Source organism: Eptatretus burgeri, chromosome 17 (assembly GCF_056783735.1).
Source record: "Eptatretus burgeri isolate ZD-2024b chromosome 17, Ebu_testis_v1, whole genome shotgun sequence".
NCBI lineage: Eukaryota > Metazoa > Chordata > Myxini > Myxiniformes > Myxinidae > Eptatretus > Eptatretus burgeri.
This window is the reverse complement of record NC_140977.1, coordinates 35,113,628-35,135,756: the sequence shown is the minus strand read 5'-3', so window position 1 is coordinate 35,135,756 and position 22,129 is coordinate 35,113,628. Positions and strand designations below refer to the sequence as shown.

General features: G+C 41.3%; 1 protein-coding gene and 1 long non-coding RNA gene across 4 annotated transcripts in view; one reads left to right on the top strand and one right to left on the bottom strand.

The window, feature by feature from the left end:
* LOC147009723 (protein sidekick-2-like) overlaps positions 1-22,129 on the bottom strand; it is a 956,293-nt gene that overhangs the window by 98,471 nt on the left and 835,693 nt on the right. Inside the window, exon 32 of the mRNA XM_085861602.1 lies at positions 17,239-17,309. Coding sequence (XP_085717728.1) covers positions 17,239-17,309 — 71 coding nt within the window. The remainder of the gene's footprint in view (positions 1-17,238; positions 17,310-22,129) is intronic.
* The window catches only part of LOC147009725 (uncharacterized), a 138,459-nt gene that overhangs the window by 81,303 nt on the left and 35,027 nt on the right, over positions 1-22,129 (top strand). For 2 of the 3 annotated variants that reach the window (XR_015052789.1, XR_015052790.1), the window contains exon 1: positions 17,241-17,327. The exons of the other annotated variant lie outside the window; for it this stretch is intronic. This is a non-coding gene — a long non-coding RNA (uncharacterized LOC147009725). Of the gene's footprint in view, positions 1-17,240; positions 17,328-22,129 lie in introns of those variants that run through there. 3 annotated transcript variants of the gene reach the window in all.

Here is a 22,129-nt window from a genome sequence, read left to right as displayed (position 1 = left end):
AAATCCTTCAGACCATGTTGACCACGAAGACCCTATATACCCCTTTACACGCTTTAGAACCCTTCGACCCTGTATACCCCACTCGACCCTTTAGAACCCCTAAGACCCCAAAGACTCTGAAGATCTTTTCGACTCCTTTGTACCCTTTAAGACCTTTAGACCTTCACACTTTTCAATTCGACCCTTTTTAGACGTTTTAAGATCCTTTGGACTCCTTGAGACAATTCGGACCTTTTTGACCTTAAGTTACACCCTTTAGACCCCTTCGACCTTTGACGATCCTTTTGACACTTCAAATCATTTCAACCCTTTCAACCCATTTCGACCTTTTCAAACATTTTGACCTTTACACCTTTTCAGACCTTTGACCTTTACAACCTTATAAGTAGCCCATTTATACCTTTCACTTACAATCAACGACGTTTCATTCAGTACAAGCTTCCATTTATTTGCCACACAAAATACACCACACAGAACAAATCCTGGCGAGGGTCTGCAATCTCTAATTGCTCTTTCTAGTTCTGTTTGTCTTTCCGACGATTTCCTCTTTAACGACTCGACCAGGGACCATAAATCCATATTCTTATCAAGGTCTTTGTCTGTGGAGTTCTGGATGTATATATTTTTTTCTATTACCAATCACCTAATATGTTTTATTTTGTCATTTAGCTTACTTATCTCCTATTTTTACTGAAGAATCGCGAGATAACAGAATGTCGTGAGATTGTGAATTTAATGTTCCGTCGTTATATTGTTCTTAACAAATGGGAAAGAGAACGTTGTTAAGAAAGGGAGAAAAGGAGGAGGGGAAGATGGAGAGTTGAGGATGGGGGGGGATAGTTGGGAGAGGGAGGTTGAGGAATTTGGAGGGGTGGGTTTGAGGACTTTGGGTTTGGAGGGGGGGGACTTGGGGTTTAGGTGGAGTGGAGTTGAAACTTGAAGAAGAAAGAGGGGGGGACAGAGAGTTTGGGTGGGATAGACAGAGAGGGAATAGAGTTGGGAGAGGTGGGTTGAGGCTTTGGAGGGAGGGGAGGGTTGAGGACTTGAAGAATATGAAATGGGGAGGGAGGACAGAGTTGGAGTGGGGGGCAGAGAGGGGACAAAGAGTGGGAATATGAGGTTGAGGCTTTGTGGGTGGGTTTGAGGACTTTGGGTTTGGAGGGGGGACTTGGGGTTTAGGTGGAGTGGAGTTGAAACTTGAAGAAGAAAGAGGGGGGGGGTAACAGAGAGTTGGGGTGGGGAAGGCAGAGAGGGAATAGAGTTGGGAGAGGTGGATTGAGGCTTTGGAGGGAGGGGGAGGGTTGAGGACTTGAAGAATATGAAAAGGGGAGGGAGGACAGAGTTGGAGTGGGGGGCAGAGAGGGGACAAAGAGTGGGAATATGAGGTTGAGGATTTGTGGGTGGGTTTGAGGACCTGTGGGGGGGGGGGTGGAGGACTTGTGGTGGGAGGGTTGAGGACTTAGAGTTGGTGGTTCTTGATGGTGTGTATTATAAACACACACGTGCGCGCGCGCGCGCACACACACACACACACACACACACACACCTTTCCATCTCTGGTGCCTGCGGAAGATCCTTGTGGATCACTGGTCAGGCAACAATCCTGACACAAGTTTTGACGATGCCTAAATCAGTTGGTTTCATGGCGACGATGAAGTGGCTAAAAATCGAGGTGGCTTGGGCATATGGTCTGTATGGATGACGAGCATCTGCCCAAATCGATCCTTTGGAGTTCCATAGAAGGGCATCTGCAAAATTGGAAGGCCAAAACTTTGCTTCAAAGATCTGTGAAAACAGGACTTGAAGGACTGTAACCTGTTGGAAAATTCATAGGAAGCTACAGTGTTGGACAGAAAGGAGCGGAATGAGAGCGTAAATGATGGAGTTCTATCCTTTGAAACGAGGCGAGTTGAAAAGGCAAAGCAGAGAGAGAGAGAAAGGAGAAAAACAACACTTCAAACGGATTCTAGCTCCAGCTTTGAATGTCTTAACTGTAGTAGGCAGTGTGTGTCACACATTGACCTCTTTTCATATGTGAGGGACACACCAAACATGAGACTAAAATGTCATCAGGAATGATGTTCTGCCAATTATGAAACACACACATGGAGATCAGACCCCATTACAAAGTGTAAGTGGGCACCAGGAAGCAAGTGCCACACCAGCTATTGCTGCATGCATCCTGCCCAACAGGAAGCAGCTGCCACATATTATCGTCTGCCACAAGTCTGTTGTGGTCTCCCTGCATCCCTCATCAACTAGATGGACTTCTACCACTTCAAATAAATCAGGAAATAATTTGATGGGATATGACCTCCCATGATAAAAACAGCATTCCTCGTGGAGTCGTGGGTGTGGCCCAACAGTTATATTGGGGAAACAGTCAGGAAAAAAATCGTCATTTAAAACGTGTAACATGTATCTTAAATGACAGTTTAAACTATTAATTTCAGTCAATAGTTTTAACTGTTACTCACGATAACTAGAACGACACTCAGTAAAACACGTACCTCCACCAGGCTAAACAGCTTCCATTTTGTATCCCACTAATAGGCCCGATCTCTAAGCGGACTTTTAGGCTCGTTACCAAAATCTAATGAGCTTGTTCTTGTCACCTAACACTAGGTTCCCACTGTCGTGCGATCCGTTACGAACGCCACGATTGGCCATTCGTAGCTGATCATGGAATTTCTCTGAAATTTCAGGTTTGGATACGAGGTGATGCGAGTCGATACGTTCTGATACGATTTGTTGCGCTCGGATGCGATCTGTTCACGATTTGTCAATTCCAGGTGTCACGATCTGTCACGGTCTGATCTTCCGTTCAGATACGATCACATACGTTCCGACAGGATTGTTTTGATTGACTCCACGATTGGGTCTCGATCTGACACGATCATCACGATCGGGTCCCCCGAATTGGGACGATCTGGTACGTGCAGATATGTTCCGATACGTTCATCAAGAACCAATGCGCTCCATTACGATAGGATACGATTGTGGTCGCGATGTCTTTCACGATAATGATCGAGGGTGATCATGATTTGAGCTACGACTGGACCCTGACGGGTATATATACAGCCCGACTGACCATGAACTTCATTGTTTCTTGAACCTTTACAGAGTTGAGAACACATCTCAACAGAGCGTGATGTTTGTCTTGTCTCAGATCGATCCCGATCACCACGATTTGGAAGCACGATTAGATGCGATCTGTCGCGCTTTGTTACGATGCAATATGATCTGATACGATGATCCTGATTGAAAATTGATCGTGTTGATCGTAGAAAAATTTTGAACCGTTCAAAAATCAAGATGTGATAAGAGCTGATAGGATCACCACGATTAGTCCACGATTAAGACCACGATTTCAATCGTGCCACGCATCATGATAGTGGGAACAGACTTTAACCAAATCATCCACCAAGTTTTGTCATAATCCACCCACAACTTTTATTCTGTATACTGTATATCATTTTTGGCCAATTCTCTCGATGGTGAGGAATCACTTAAAAAATTGAAACAAATTTGGATCCAGATCTAGATCTTCATCAAAATTGAATAAATCGGCCTTGGCAGACACCCAGCCTGTCCACTAAGTTTCGTCCAAATCCACTCAAATGTACAGAGATTAAAAAACTATAAAAACGTGGAATATGTATTGTTGTGGGCCTGGCAGTTACGTTAATCCCCTGTACCTAAATTGTGGTGGACGGTGGTTAACACCAGCCAGCCCGGATAGCCGAGCGGTTTTCCTTCGGAGGTGGACCCGTTGATCCTCAGAGATTACAACATGTGCGGAAGGGGCAGGGCACGGCACTGGCAAAGTGACAGAGGCACATATGGATGTACAGGGCGGGTGGGGGGGGGATTATACTCGAACCCCACTCGACAAATGCACGGATATAGCAACTTCAAATAAATGGGGGATTTAATGAAAATATAAATATTTACAATGGTAATAATTAAAATGCAACAATAATCATGCTAAATTTGAGGTGCCTTGACACACAGACTTGAATACAGACAAGGGGGAAATGAAATAATAGAAAATCCTCCCTTTATTCTGGCACTTAGCTTATCCAAAGATGGTCTTTATGGAACTTTGGAATCGAGGGGCTTCATCCTGCACATGTAGATGCACCCAAAATGGTGCCAAGTCACTCTCTCACAGTGGGAAAAACGTTCGTCAGGCAATTCGTGAGCAGTATTCAACACCAAGGCTCAGAGACCGCTGTGCGGCTTCTTGCATCGATCGTCCTCACCGATGCTGTGGCTTTGCAGAATGGTGCCGTCTCTTTGGTGATATACATGAGGCTTTAAGGTCGGTCTCTCACAACCCAACCAAGAGCCAATGGCCAGCGTCTTGCTCCACCACACGAGCCAATTTGTCTCAGCACGAACACGAGAATCGCTCAGTCTTCTTCATGCATCGAAGGAAAGCCATTTTGTCGTGCTGAGAGGGGAGCAAAGTGAGATCTTTTGTCCTAGTCACTTTCCTCTCACAACTACAACTGCTTCCCTCACACCGAACTTGTGCGTTCGCTCCCGATCTCTCTTCGACGTCACACCGAACAACCGTCCACCTCCGGGGCATGGCTTGCTCTCATCAAATCCCGGGAATGTGGGGCCTCTGTCTGCTCAGCACATTTGGCTAGCCTTTGCTATAGTTGTTATAAAAGCACAACTCTATCATTGCTGGTTTGTAAGAGAAAAACATAGGAATAAGTCATAGGAGGCAATTACCTACTGAGGGAACTTATCCTTAATCCCTATCTAATTAACACCTCACCAACCACCCCCCCCCACCCCCGTGGTGACATGTAACATTTAAGCTCACAGTTTCCCTACTTAATTTACATTGCGATGTCTCCTGCATGTCCACGGACCAACCAACTCTATTCAATCCTAACTTTCCTATGAAATTCCTCCATTTACCCACACAACTGTAACAGTATCTTGAGTGATAGTCAAAATGATTAATTTTAGACAAATCGTTTTATATTGAATCCTTTCAATTGGGTTGGGCTGGTAGGATTGCCTAAAGGAATGCGCATTCCTTTATGAGCAGTCTAGCCTGGATTTGAATCCCAACCCAGCTGTAAAACTGTCATCCTGGTGTTTCACAAGCAGGGTGGTTCAGCAATGTGTGTTTGCCATCCCTCAAATGGACGCTAAACTGGGCGTCTCGTCCACTTGCATTAGTTGGATTTTAAAGACCCACGGTTTCCTTCATGCATAGGTGAGTTATCACCAGCAACCCCAACAAATTCTAATTTCCTGATTTCCATACGGGGGGGGGGGGGCATTGCATCAGCGGCATCGCTGTGCCCCTGCAAGATATGATGCAAATCCGCAGGCATGTGCTGCATAGGAACAAACTCATGAAATTGGAAGTTAAACTAAGATTTCAAAAACTCAGTTAACACATCTTCTCATTTGCATTCGAGGTCAGTCAAACTGATAGAGTTGTCTGTATTGTGATGCACTGATTGCAGGTTCAAATCGTTATCCGGGTGAGTTGGTTAAAGCAAAACCATGTAGTGCACGGGGCTGTGTTTTCAGTACCCTGCGATGGATTGGTGGCATTTAAACGGTTAATTCCAAGATACGGAAACATTCACAACTTGTCATGGATTCCTCATCCCCAAGAGATATGGGATAAATGGAGGGTTACATTGTCCTATGAATAAAATGTACCATTAAGCAGCAAATGCAAGTTAGTGAATTTCACAGTAATCTCTGTGAAGATGAAAGTCACTTGCTTTACAAAGCAAATCAGAGATCTGCAAAGAAAGACATGTCTGTCTCCGTATAAATCGGCAGGGAATTCACGGAAGTTTGATTTGCTATTCATGATGCATTGTTTTCAAACAAGAATGAAGAGTTAAAAATTGCAGAATGGTGAAATCCAGGTGATTGTTGAACTTTTAAATTCAAGTTTAGTTTTTTTTTTACAGGTATGATCGTGGAATAATTGAAGTAAGAAAGAGTGGTGGGAAAATGGAAGTGACAATCGGGCTGAGGAGCTGCACAAGCTGAAACACTTCAGTGAGTGTGGAGGTATTACAGGTAGGCAAGGTAGGCAGCAGATTAATGAAAGTAGAAAGGTTGGATGGGTAGGTATGGGAAATGGCATTTGGTGGTGATAACCTGCTGTCTTGAAACAATTGAGGGAAGAGGACAAGAAGACAGACGTCGGGAGGAGATTTCACAGCGAGACAAGAGAAAATGAGACAAAGTGGAAGTGAGCCTAAACCTTTGCTATTGGGAGGGGTAATAATAATAAGGCGTGGGTTTTTGGATATATAAGAGGTGCAATCTGGAGCATCTGGGTGGAAGGCAGAAAGATAGGAGGAGCAAAGCTCGAGGACAGGCTGTATAAAACTACAATGTGAACAAAGCTGTCTCTGGCAAGCGAAGAGCAAGCCCTGTGATTTATACTCCAGTTGGATTAATCGATGAGTATAAAGTTGTTGGACTCAACTGCCTCCAAGAAAGAAAAGTGGGAAACCAATGTACCTGCCAAAAGTGAGGAGCTATACTCCAACGCATGTACGCCATTAGGAAGTGATAATGGCTGAGAAATACTTTGCAAAAAACTGAGTGTTCCAAAATGGTGATTTCCCTTTGAAGACAGTTTGGAGATATTGTCTGACCAATACAAATTGTAGTTAATCATAAACCCAACGGGCTGCAAGGACTGCACCTCATCCAGAGGATGACAACAAAAGAAAATCAGATGTACCAAATTGTTTTTGTGGTGAGACAGACTGCTGGAGTGAAAATGTTCAGTGTCAAATGACATATTCCAGGTGGTTGATCAGTTCTTGATTTTATCCAAGTCGGCAGATGGGGATGCAGTCACAGCCTGCCTGTGGAGTGTGTGAGGAAATTTCTCGCACAAGGTAGAGTCATCCAAAAAGTAGTATATGAATACAAACAGAAAGAAAGGTCATTGATCGAAACAAACAAACAAAACAACAACAACAACAACACCAACAGGTTTAGTTGAGAACAACTCACAAGTTGCATGCATAAGATCATTCATCGACAAATCGAGCAATGGGTCCTGAATGCCGTGGGTAAACAGTTTGAATTCCCTCCAATAATATTTTTCACAATTGTTTTTGTGTACATGTTCAAAATTTTTTTGAAAACCAGAGTTCATAGAACAATTAACCCCGCTCTGTCTTGAGAAACAAGGACATGGGCTGGGTCTGCTTGCGGCAAACTTGATTGGTTGCGATGATTTAAAATGCCATAATATCTTGTCCAAGTACTACGAAACGGAAGGTTTTGAAAGTGCCAAAAGTCGATTTGTGTTCTACACTGTTCAAGTACGTAATTAAATTGAAATAAAAGAAAGATTTTAAAGGTCAAAGAAAAAATAACATTGGAAGTTTACAATGTTGATGCAGTTTTCAGTCTTCCGCATGACTTTATTTATATTATCCTGTCTTCTACACCACCTTATTTATCTTATCCTATCTTTTACACTACCATATTTATCTTATCCTGTCTTCTACACCACCTTATTTATCTTATCCTATCTTTTACACCACCTTATTTATCTTATCCTGTCTTCTACACCACCTTATTTATATTATCCTGTCTTTTACACCACCTTATTTATCTTATCCTATCTTTTACACCACCTTATTTATATTATCCTGTCTTTTACACCACCTTATTTATATTATCCTGTCTTTTACACCACCTTATTTATATTATCCTGTCTTCTACACCACCTTATTTATCTTATCCTATCTTTTACACCACCTTATTTATATTATCCTGTCTTTTACACCACCTTATTTATATTATCCTGTCTTCTACACCACCTTATTTATATTATCCTGTCTTCTACACCACCTTATTTATATTATCCTGTCTTTTACACCACCTTATTTATATTATCCTGTCTTCTACACCACCTTATTTATCTTATCCTGTCTTTTACACCACCTTATTTATCTTATCCTGTCTTCTACACCACCTTATTTATCTTATCCTGTCTTTTACACCACCTTATTTATATTATCCTGTCTTTTACACCACCTTATTTATATTATCCTGTCTTTTACACCACCTTATTTATATTATCCTGTCTTCTACACCACCTTATTTATCTTATGCTGTCTTTTACACCACCTTATTTTATATTATCCTGTCTTCCACACCACTTCATTAATATTATCCTGTCTTTTACACCACCTTATTTATATTATCCTGTCTTTAACACCACCTTATTAATATTATCCTGTCTTTTACACCACCTTATTTATATTATCCTGTCTTCTACACCACCTTATTTATCTTATGCTGTCTTTTACACCACCTTATTTATATTATCATGTCTTTTACACCACCTTATTTATGTTATCCTGTCTTCTACACGACCTTATTTATCTTATCCTGTCTTTTACACCACCTTATTTATGTTATCATGTCTTTTACACCACCTTATTTATGTTATCCTGTCTTCTACACGACCTTATTTATCTTATCCTCTCTTTTACACCACCTTATTTATGTTATCATGTCTTTTACACCACCTTATTAAAATTATCCTGTCTTTTACACCACCTTATTTATATTATCCTGTCTTCTCCACGACCTTATTTATCTTATCCTGTCTTTTACACCACCTTATTTATGTTATCATGTCTTTTACACCACCTTATTTATATTATCCTGTCTTCTACACCACCTTATTTATATTATCCTGTCTTTTACACCACCTTATTTATATTATCCTGTCTTCGAAACCACCTTATTTATCTTATCCTCTCTTTTACACCACCTTATTTATGTTATCCTGTCTTTTACACCACCTTATTTCTGTTATCCTCTCTTTTACACCACCTTATTTATCTTCTCCTGTCTTTTAAACCACCTTATTTATGTTATCATGTCTTTTACACCACCTTATTTATATTATCCTGTCTTCCACACCACCTTATTTATATTATCCTGTCTTTTACACCACCTTATTTATATTATCCTGTCTTTTACACACCTTATTTATATTATCCTGTCTTCTCCACCACCTTATTTATATTATCCTGTCTTTTACACCACCTTATTTCTGTTATCCTGTCTTTTACACCACCTTATTTATCTTATCCTGTCTTCTACACCACCTTATTTATATTATCCTGTCTTCTACACCACCTTATTTATATTATCCTATCTTTTACACCACCTTATTTCTGTTATTCTGTCTTTTACACCACCTTATTTATCTTATCCTGTCTTCTACACCACCTTATTTATATTATCCTGTCTTTTACACCACCTTATTTATTTTATCCTGTCTTTTACACCACCTTATTAATATTATCCTGTCTTTTACACCACCTTATTTATGTTATCCTGTCTTTTACACCACCTTATTTATGTTATCCTGTCTTTTACACCACCTTATTTATGTTATCCTGTGTTTTACACCACCTTATTTATGTTATCCTGTCTTCTACATGACCTTATTTATCTTATCCTGTCTTTTACACCACCTTATTTATCTTATCATGACTTTTACACCACCTTATTAATATTATCCTGTCTTTTGCACCACCTTATTTATATTATCCTGTCTTTTACACCACCTTATTAATATTATCCTGTCTTTTACACCACCTTATTTTATCTTATCCTGTCTTCTACACCACCTTATTTATGTTATCCTGTCTTCCACACCACTTTATTTATCTTATCCTGTCTTCTACACCACCTTATTTATCTTATCCTGTCTTCCATACCACCTTATTTATCTTATCCTATCTTCTACACCACCTTATTTATGTTATCCTGTCTTCTACACAACCTTATTTATCTTATCCTGTCTTCTACACCACCTTATTTATCTTATCCTGTCTTCTCCACCACCTTATTTATCTTATCCTGTCTTTTATTCCACCTTATTTTTCTTATCCTGTCTTCTACACAACCCTATTTATGTTATCCTGTCATCCACACCACCTTATTTATGTTATCCTGTCTTCTACACCACCTTATTTATGTTATCCTGTCTTCTATACCACCTTATTTATCTTATCCTGTCTTCTACACCACCTTCTTTATGTTATCCTGTCTTCTACACCACCTTATTTATCGAATCCTGTCTTCCACACCACCTTATTTTTGTTATCCTGTCTTCTACACCACCTTATTTATGTTATCCTCTCTTCTACACCACCTTATTTATATTATGCTGTCTTTACACCACCTTATTTATCTTATCCTGTCTTTTACACTACCTTATTTATGTTATCCTGTCTTCTACACCACCTTATTTATGTTATCCTGTCTTCTATACAACCTTATTTATGGTATCCTGTCTTCCACACCACCTTATTTATGTTATCCTGTCATCCACACCACCTTATTTATGTTATCCTGTTTTCTATACCACCTTATTTATCTTATCCTGTCTTCTACACCACCTTATTTATCTTATCCTGTCTTCCACACCACCTTATTTATGTCATCCTGTCTTCGACACCACCTTATTTATGTTATCCTGTCTTCTACACCACCTTATTTATAGTATCCTGTCTTCTACACCACCTTATTTATCTTATCCTGTCTTCTACACCACCTTATTTGTGTTATACTGTCTTCTACACCACCTTATTTGTGTTATCCTGTCTTCTACACCACCTTATTTGTTATCCTGTCTTCAACACCACCTTATTTATCTTATCCTGTCTTCTATGTGGTGTATTGGCATAGAGCGTTGTGGGGGCGTGGAGGAGTTGTGATCGTAGTCACGTGTGTGCAATGCATAAAGCTGTTCGCGCCGGCTCGAGGCTCGTTGTAGTGATGTATATCCGGACGCGCAATAAAGCGGAGTTACTGCTACGCTCTCGCTCCCCATGTTCAGCTGCACCTTGGACACCACAATTGGCGACGAGGATGGTTGATCGACGAGTCACGGCGCACGGACAGATGCCCGTTTTCGTCGGAGACGACTTCGAATTGTTTTCAGAACAGTTGGGGTGCTATTTCCACGCGAACAGCTATATGCATTGCAGACACGTGACTACTACATTGGCGACAAAGATGTTTCGGATCGACGCTTGCAGAGTGCCTGTATTCCTCGGCATTGACTTTGAGTCGTTACCGGGACAATTGGATTGTCAGGCGCACAGAGCGCCGGGAGAATCAGCGCAGCTTATGCGGTACGAGTTTGATCACCTGGAGAGGAGCCCAGGGAAGCGCATCGCGAGTTTCGCCGCACGGGTGAGACATCTCGCCATCGCCTGCAAATTCACGTCGAGTGAACGGCAGGCCAGGCTCGAAGATCGTTTTATTTCTGCGTCGGCCGTCGCACAGACTCTGACAGATGTCCGAGCCCTCACTGGCCAGAGCATGACAGGTGATCCGGAGGTCCGCGCGATGTACCAAGCACCCACGACCGCACGCACAGTCTTCGGTGCGGGCCGTGGCCAAACGTTGCAACGCGGCCGGTCGGATGATGATCTGAACACTCAGGGACAATCGCAGTCGGTACGCGGCAACCCCAGCGACGCGGGGCGAGACCTACACCCGGTACGATGTTTTGTGCATGACGTACGCTTTTACGTCCTGGGTCGAGACCTGCAGCCTGTGCGAGGTTTTGTGGATGGAACGCCGATCATGTTTCAAGTTGATACCGGGGCCGCGGTGTCGATCATGAACAAACAGACCGCTCGTGAACTCCGCGGTCTTCATCTGGTCAGGGCGACCCTCACGCTGTACAGGTACACTGGCGAAGCGATTACGCCACTTGCTATGGCAGACGTCTCGGTGACCTACCAAGGTCAAAGCGCCCTGTTCTTGCTGTTTGTGGTACGAGGGGAGGGTCCGGTGCTTTTGGGCCGAGACTGGCTGACTAGCCTCAGGTTAGACTGGACGGCGCCAGTCATTCACCTTGGGCGTCCCGTGCCGAGCCAATTGGAGAGTCGGTGGGAGGAGGTGCCTCTTTCGGAGTTCGTACCTCCAGGTGCGCCTATGTCTCCTTCGGGCCCCGTACCTCTGTTTGGGCCCAGGCCTCCCTCGAGACCCGAGGGCAAGGTGCCGGTGGCAGGGGCCACGGCGATACAACATTGGTTTCCGTTCATTGCTTCCTGCAACTACGATATACGGTTCCGGAGCAACGGGGAGCATGCCAGCTGCGACGGGCTCTCGCGCTTGCGTTGTGCGGAGGGTCCACCTTCATCAGGATCAACCAACCGGGTTGATGTGTTGGCACTGTGCCAAGTCCAAAGCGAACCGGTCGCATCCGAGAAGTTCACGGTCCGCGACCATCGACGGTGTCCTCTTCGACGTTCAGATGAGGACCTGCATGCAAGTCGCCTCAACGTCGTGACAACCAAGAGGCTTGCTCGCAGCGTGGTTCATGATTTGTTAATTGTTGTATGTTTGATTCTCGCAGCACGAGTGATTAAGCATGGCGTTATAAAAGCAAATGCCGACGGTCCGCGTGTGAGCAAGATGTGTTTGAATGGGATCAATGCTTTCTTTGATGTGAAGAACATGCAGTCGATCGTTGCGAAGAAAGAGGTCTTCCAGATCCCGGTCTTCGATGACAGTCCGCAGTTCGCTGCAGCCGCATGTGTTAGCATTATACTGTGGGAAAGCGCTGTACGTAAAGAGAAGTTTGCATCTGCACAGACGATGTTTTTGCTGCTTTATGACATTGCTGTGCATCTAGTCAATGCTGATCGTCTGTATGGACGTGCGTTGAAGTCTAGGCTGGAGTTGCTGCGACCTAAGGGGTCGGTGGCAGGGGCGGTGTTGCGCCCGGCGCTGGTGCGCGGTTTTAGTGTGGGAGAGCTGGTAATGGAGCCGGCTAATTGCCTGGTTCGGGTTGATGGCGGGGAGCCGAGGCAGGTTCACTGTTCAGCGTCACACCCACTCCTGGTTTCGCCAAGATCAGACGTGCCGGGCGCCATAGAGCGCAAACCTCTGATCTCGCCAAGGTCAGCTGCGGTGGCGCCCGCGGGGCTTGCAGACTTGGGTAGTTTACCTGATTAGATCCTGTCTGAGGGAGACGAGCCAGCTTGTCGACCGGGGGCATTTGATGGTGCCGGGGAGGTTCGCCTGGGGTGTCACCTCGACCTCGCCGGAAGGCGTGCAAGCATGGGCCGCCTGGGGGCGCTTCTGCTGCATAGTTATACTGTGCTCCCAAACTTCCCTCTTTATATCTTTAAAACGGCCATTGTTATTATGGTCTGCAAACACCATTAACTTCGTCGTGCAACTCAGTACTCAAGCACCCAGTCCACTGCATTTGGAATTCAACTCACTCGCACTAACACAGTATATGATGTGATGGGGATAGAAGGGTGTATTATGTGCCAAATTAAAACAACGGCATTATTGTTACAGGTTGTGCGGATGAAGCATGCTTTCTTTTGGGCCATCTCATCTGGGTTTGATTCTCAGCCCGACCATCACCCCAGGGTTAGATCAAGTGACGTGGTACTTTAAGGATTTTACATGGTTGATGTCATTTTGTTCCTCTTTGCTTTTTGTGTCATAGTATTCTTTGCCAATTATGCTTGTCATTATAATTGTCATTTTATAATCATACTTTTAGGAGGGAGGAGTGTGGTGTATTGGCATAGAGCGTTGTGGGGGCGTGGAGGAGTTGTGATAGTAGTCACGTGTCTGCAATGGATATAGCTGTTCGCGCCGGCGAGAGGCTCGTAGTAGTGATGTATATCCGGATGCGCAATAAAGCGGAGTTACTGCTCCGCTCTCGTTCCCTATGTTCAGCTGCACCTCGGGTACCACATTATACACCACCTTATTTATCTTATCCTGTCTTCCACACCACCTTATTTATGTTATCCTGTCTTTTACACCACCTTATTCATCTTATCCTGTCTTCCACACCACCTTATTTATCTTATCCTGTCTTTTACACCAACTTATTTATTTTATCCTGCCTTTTACACCACCTTATATATTTTATCCTGTCTTTTACACCACCATATTTGTTTTATCCTGTCTTCTACACCACCTTATTTATGTTTTCCTGTCTTCTACACCACCTTATTTATCTTATCCTGTCTTCTACACCACCTTATTTATCTTATCCTGTCTTCTACACCACCTTATTTATGTTATCCTGTCTTTTACACCACCTTATTTATATTATCCTGTCTTCCAAACCACCTTATTTATCTTATCCTCTCTTTTACACCACCTTATTTATGTTATCCTGTCTTCCACACCACCTTATTTATCTTATCCTGTCTTCCACACCAACTTATTTATCTTATCCTGTCTTCTTCACCACCTTATTTATCTTATCCTGTCTTCTACACCACCTTATTTATCTTATCCTGTCTTCTACACCACCTTATTTATCTTATCCTGTCTTCGACACCACCTTATTTATCTTATCCTGTCTTCCACACCACCTTATTTATGTTATCCTGTCTTCTACACCACCTTATTTATCTTATCCTCTCTTCGACACGACCTTATTTATCTTATCCTGTCTTCTATACCACCTTATTTATCTTATCCTGTGTTTTTCACCACCTTATTTATTTTATCCTGTCTTCCACACCACCTTATTTATCTTATCCTATCTTTTACACCACCTTATTTATCTTATCCTGTCTTTTACACCACCTTATTTATCTTATCCTGTCTTTTACACCACCTTATTTATATTATCCTGTCTTTTACACCACCTTATTTATCTTATCCTGTCTTCTTCACCACCTTATTTATCTTATCCTGTCTTCTACACCACCTTATTTATCTTATCCTGTCTTCTACATCACCTTATTTATCTTATCCTGTCTTCTATACCACCTTATTTATCTTATCCTGTCTTCGACACCACCTTATTTATCTTATCCTGTCTTCTACACCACCTTATTTATCTTATCCTGTCTTCTACACCACCTTATTTATTTTATCCGAAATCTTTTACACCACCTTATTTATTTTATCCTGTCTTCCACACCACCTTATTTATCTTATCCTGTCTTCTACACCACCTTATTTATCTTATCCTGTCTTCTACACCACCTTATTTATCTTATCCTGTCTTCTACACCACCTTATTTGTCTTATCCTGTCTTCCACACCACCTTATTTATGTTATCCTGTCTTCTCCACCACCTTATTTATTTTATCCTAAATCTTTTACACTACCTTATTTATATTACCTGTCTTCTACACCACCTTATTTATATTATCCTGTCTTCTCCACCACCTTATTTATTTTATCCTAAATCTTTTACACTACCTTATTTATATTATCCTGTCTTCTACACCACCTTATTTATTTTATCCTAAATCTTTTACACTACCTTATTTATATTATCCTGTCTTCTACATCACCTTATTTATATTATGCTTTCTTCCACACCACCTTATTTGTATTATCCTGTCTTCTCCACCACCTTATTTAACACATTGCATTAGTTATTTGTACCTGTCGTTTGTGTCCTTTGTGATGCCATTAAAAACAATGTTTCCCGTTTGAAATGATTTTCAATTGTATTTGACTGTTAAACAGGCACTCAGACTCAAAAAATTATCTTGCTCCTTTTTGCGCATGTGCGATCAGGATAAATTCAGTGCTGCCCAGCTGCAGGTGCGTTTACAGATTCATGTCCCGATTCGTGTTCAAAATATAACATTCAATTGAAATGAAGTTGTTCCTTGATCATAAACTCACATTTGTAGACAGAAATACACAGAGAGAAGTGAACCAATTGCTCAACCCGCTTTTATCTTCCCATGCAGCAACACCTCTTTCATAACAACACAAACTCAAAGAGGTACCCGCAGTATTTTCCAGATCCTGGTGATCTCTCCTCTTTTGAGCTGAAATCGTATCATGTCGTCTCTTCCGAAGGCTCACACGACTTAAACACGTTTTTGTCTTTTCATTTTATGACCGAAAATTTACATTAAATCATGAAATTGTGGGTATAAAGGCTAGAGTTGACATGTACAACCATCCAAAAACTTGTTTGTGATGTCTGGGTTGATTAAAAACTAAAACATATTCTGCAGAAGTGGACGCAACAGGACTACTAAAGAAAACCTGATTAGATTTCAAAGTGTAACAAGAATATAATAAATCTACATTGATTTGGCTACGCTGCATAAATATTTATATATATTGCATCGAATTCGATAAAATACAAAATAAAATTTGCTGTTTTTGTGGCAATAACAGGCTTTCATGTTCCTGTTATCCCAATACGAGAATTCATGAATTATCCATTGCAATATAATAACAAAATCCTTCTGACTGTTTCCAGTTCTTTTTCATATTTATTTGCTGTTTCACAAGGAATTCTGACACAAACACTGCTGGAATTGAAAGAAAATCTGTGCCTCTGGGAAGAATGTTTGAAATCACAAAACACTCCTTCTGGAATTGTCATCAGTCCCCCCCCCACCTCCCCCACCCATGTTTTGACTGATGTTTGTGTTTGAAGAAGAACTAAGTGTTATAGGTGGAATAAATTAAGGAAAAAAAATGACGATTTAAACAATAAGTACAAATGTGAGCAAAGATAATTTTGTGGTCGATAACAAAGACAAAAAGCAAAAGATTAAGAAAACAAAGCAATAATGTCGATTAGCGATTCCCAACCTCCGGTCTGCAGACCCCTCCACTGAGGTGGTCCGTGGGAGGAAAACACCTATTATCCTTCCCACATTGCCAAATGCTGTCACACACTGCTACTCTCCGCACGTCAGAGGAAACCATTCGCGAAAGGCCGCAGGCCACCCTGCGACTCGTCACACTTCAGAGGCAAATATTTGTGGAACGCCATGGTTCATCCTGTTAGTTTCGCAATTTCGTCACCATTATAGTTGTATGGCACTATGTCACTATGATATCATGTCACCATACGATAGTCATAAGTACATGGTGGCCTGCACAACCTTTGGAGGTTCGGAAGGGGTCCACACAGCTACAAAGGTTGGGAACCACTGCACTGTAGATGAAATGCAGTGACAAGAGAATGAACACACGGCATGATGTCATGGAAGACAGGAAGATGTGAAAATATAAAAGACGAGTCATAATGAGTGATAGATAATATCAAGTGTGATGAAGACGTGTAATGGAGTTTTAAAGAAGCCTTCAAGTTGCAATTCAGTGAAAAACAAAAGTGGTACAAATTTGACTCGTGTGGAGGGGGTTGGGGCACATATAGTAGGGGCTGAGTAAAAAAGGGCATGTAAGTGTGGGTTCCTTACCTCCCACTGCAGCAATACAGATGAAGGGGTGTGTGGAATGGCAGAGATAACGCGAGGCGGCTCCTCGGGGGCTGCACAAACCAGGGGAGGTGAGAGTTATACAAAGCAACAAGTCAAATGTCTTCATCATTGTACCATTATGTACGGTTGGCCATCTGTTGTAATTCTTTGATTTATAAGTCTCTACAGATTGGTCAGTCTTGAGTATTTTCCTGCAGATTCTTGAGGACATTCTTTTGCATCTTTTGTATGTTTTACTTTGCCAGCAACCCTTGTACGTGGCTGTTTGTCCATGCCATCTGTTATGAGAAATGAGTCATCATGGCGAGCACTCATAAAGTCATTTATATTTGTGTTCAAGTGATCGAATCAGACCTTCGAATGCCATGACAAGCAGTTATCTGAATCACTCACTTTCAAAAAAAGAAAAGAAAAGATCATCAGCACAAAAGTTTAACTTTCTCGGTTTTATTCACTGAAAGCATCAGATGCCTGTTTCAAGGTCTGAACCCCCAAAATAATGAACGGCAATTACCGCAACAAGATTCTGTGTGCAAATTAAATTTACCACCTTTCATTATTTTCGACAAAAAATTGAGAAATAATTGAAATAAACTGGAGGGAATTGCGTCTGGGTGCCCACGGGGCCTTGTCCGGGCCTACAGTTGGCTGCACACCTCATTAGGAAGTTCAGCCACAATGCCCAGGATGCAGGCTAATTCTAGATAAGCTCAATTAATTGCAAAATGCAATCTGGCCATAATCCCCCCTCAACATGAAAGCCGGCATGCCCCTCAGTTCCCCTTCTGCCTCGAGTGTTGTCCAGATCCATGAGCCTTGAGCCATGACTGATGGATCTGTGAGCCTGGCACAGGAGATGGCACTGCAAGTTGACAATTGGCCTTACATTTGCAAGCAACAATCTTTCCTGATGGATTTCTTCACAATTATTTTATTCCTCTTTAATGCTCTTTTTGTTCTCTCTCAAGAAAGAGTTAGGTATTTTGTACTACCCATGTAAGCAAAAAGTGTCAATGGCCTATTTCCAAAAAGCCAACACATCCGGCTTCATTTTAAAAAGTTGTTTACATATAAGTAAAGTATGATCTGTATTATTTTTAGTCTTGCCCCGAAGAGGATGTGACACTATTGCAATGCCCCTGCCTGTTCGTCTATATGTGAGTCCGTGTCTATATAATTTCACTTAAAAAAATGTTTTCTCTGCAACCACTTGTCTGATGGATGCAAAACTTTAAACATAGGTGGGATGCCTCATGGAGAATATTTTATTGATAACTCTGACATCATAACCATTAGATTAAAATCTTTTTTTAATCTTTGTACAAACATAAATTGTATACTTGTTTATAGATTAAAGGAAAGAAAAAAATGATCTTTTTCTCCAGAATTTCTCAACTGATCGATGCAAAATTTTATACATACTGTACGATCGACTAGCCATGGGGAATATAGTTTAAAATTTATTTCATATTCACCTTAATTGGCACAATTTAGCCTTAATGTGTACAAAGTGGTTTTAAAATATCATAATAATTAATCAATAATGTTCCATATAATGGCAATGTATGTGACATAATTGGGTGCATGGATGATACGGGTATATGGGCCATAATAGCAGTGGGTGATATTTGTGGAATGTTCAGTTAACGATGAATTTTTTGTTCAGAATGAGCACATGAGCCAAGACTAAGCACTCTATGAGTGTCGTTATAGTTTTTAACAGTAATCACTGTTAACTTGTTCTTAAAGGGGAAATAAACTTAAACTTTAAAAACATCAGAAGTACAAATTTTGAGAGCTATTTAGTCTCAAACAACTCGGTGCATTTCCCATTAATATTTGTTTGCAAAGGGAATGCTGAAACTTGCAAAATCAAATGTTGACACTAATTTGATTATTAAGCCTGCTTCAAAGCCTGATGTGCTCTTTGCCATAAAAAAAGAAACAAGTGATTGTTGTTAATTCGATTTTTTTTAATGAGACATCATGGGACACAGGTGAGGCACAAACCTCTGACAAAGATAAATGCTGACCATGTCCATTTCATTATGACTTAATCAGGTAATGGCGCATTGTGGGAAATGATTTCACATCGGGATCCAGCGTGGAAGGAACAATCTCAATACTGGGTATGTCCACCTCCAGCATCAACCACTGACTACATTGAGGTCCAGAGAGTGTGTTTGCAGTACTCTGGGTAGTTTGAAACCGATTGCATAGATGGGTCGTGCGAATATAATCAGTCCTGAATGGGAGTTGTTACCCATGGACATCCACTTATTGGCTTCTCTCTTGTTGACCCAGTGGCTTGATAACCTCTTCTGAGGTCACAACCAGTTTCTCTTCTTACATTAAAGAGCCTTGCAACATGGCTCATGGAGGACCCTGCTCAAAGGTGGACAATTTGATTCCTCTCATTTTCTGACAGACATGGCGTTGTACTGGATTGTTAAACAATTCAGTACAATCAGACTTTTTTGGATGATCTGCATGCTGGTGTCTTGGAAAGACTGTTTCAAATTTTCTCTGAATTCGTCATGTCACCTCTAAAAACCTAATAGTGCACGCATAGCATGCGCTGAACGATTATTGCATGAGGTGATTGCAATATATGAAACTTGCAATCAGGTGTTCTGCACATCCCTCGTGCCAAAAAGGCACTTGGAATGAATGCTGGAACAGTCCTTCAACAACTACATTATCAATTCTCAATGTTCGTTTTTTATGGCAGAGGAGAATATGTATATATATATATATATATATATATATATATATATATATATATATATATATATATATATATATATATATATATATGTATGTATCTGACATATCTTTAACGTCCATCAACTAATGCCAGCAGGCGGCGCACCAGTTTAACGCCCATCTGAGGGATGGTACACTCATTGATGAATCACCCTGCCTGTAAAACACCAGGATGAGCGTTTATAGCTGGGTCATGATTCAAACCCAGGCTTGATAGCTAAGAGGTGAGTGTGTGTAACTCTAGGTCTAGGCTATCCTGCTAGCCCTACATCCGGTATACACATACATATTGGAAATACAGACACACATGAGGGCAGTTCACATTTGGTGGGAAATTGTTTATTTTATGAATTTAAAAGTTACAAGGAATTTTGAAGAAAAACTTCAATTTATCAAAGTATTTCCCTGCTGCACAGACATATTTGTTCCATCTATGTGGTACTCCCTTGATGCTAAGAATGTTTGGGAGGGGTGCACAGCCATTTCAAGATGTGTCGTTTGACATCGTCATTGGTTGTAAGGTCAATGATACCCTGCAGATGTTGTACGAGTGGTCCAAAAAAAAAAATGACAATCGCAAGGTGATGAGCCTGTACTGTACCAGGGATGATTGAGAACACTCCCAATCACCTCCTCTCGTGCAGTCATGGTCACATTTGCAGTGTGCTGACCAGCATATTATTGTCAAGTCAAGCCATGTCTTGATACAGCATACCTGGCCATTGTCTGCATATTTATTGTCTCACTTCATGATGTAACAGGTCACTGTAATTCTGTACTTTAATGGTTTCCCCAACTTAAAAAGATTCTACACAAATCAAACTATTAAGGTCTCAAAACACCTTTGCGATAAGCTTTCTAGCTGATGCCTGAACCTCAAATAGACATTTATGGTGAGCAACAAGAATGTTTCCATTCTTGGACTGGCACAAAATATGGACACAGGTCAACCTTCGTCAATAAATAATCTCCTTCCCTGTGGTAGCTTTCCATCAGCTCTGATGTGATGGCCACGTGAGTTGCCTTTTGAGCAAATATTGAGACCTTTGCTACTCACCCTGATCTTATTGAATCTTGAGTGAGAATACATGATTGCTCCCACATGACTAACACGGACATCCAATTGTTCTACAATTTATCGTCAAGGAATCTGGAATTTCTCCAAAATTAAGTCTTCAGCACGTGTCATATTTGTTTGTGGGACAGCAGTTTGTTGCATAACTCTCCAATCCGCTCACCCGCACAAGATCGCTCAATGGTGCGGTTGTGAGTACATTTTTATTTAAACTCACTGCACCATTTAATCACAAATTCATGAAAGTCATGCAGCACCAAATTGTGCAGACAGTCTCCTGTGATTTCTCTTTCATGTTGTCCTTCATAAGGAGTTCAATGATAGACGTCTCTGGTCTACAGTACACATGACTATGGATATCACTTTCTGTATAACTTACTCAGGGTAGACAAAGTCATTGCACATGTGCCACAATGAAAGTCCCTGTTGACCTTCATCCGGCCACCCTTGTATAAATATATACAAAAACACAAGAGTATATATAAATTACATACTCAGACAAACACATTTATACAAATGTGCATATTTTGGGCACAAACTGTTTTAATGATTACAAGGAGCTGACACTCCAGGTCCCCCGCCTTTTGGGTGGTATGAGGAATAGATCTGTGGGATCTGATAGCTAAATCTTGAATGGTTTTTGAAATATCACGGATAAAAAAGTACATGGACAGATGATTGGTCAGTCGGTCAGTCGGAAGGAGTTCATTTTAATGTCCCCCATCTCTGATCTTGTCAGGGCACGGGGGACAAAAACAAAAAACAAGTATACAATTTATGTTTGCACATAGATTAAAAAAAAGATTTTAATCTAATGGTTATTTATTCACTTCATACAAGAACAGAATTCTTGGTAAACTAACTTTTCAAACTCCCTGTATGGTAAATATTGTTAAATTGTCATCAGAATAATGTTATTGGTATATAAAATAAATTATTTATCAGGGAAGTTTCATGCCTAACTCACAACTTCATTTGCATGTGATGTGCTGTCAGAAAATTGTTTTTGCAGCTACTTCTCTGGGTAAT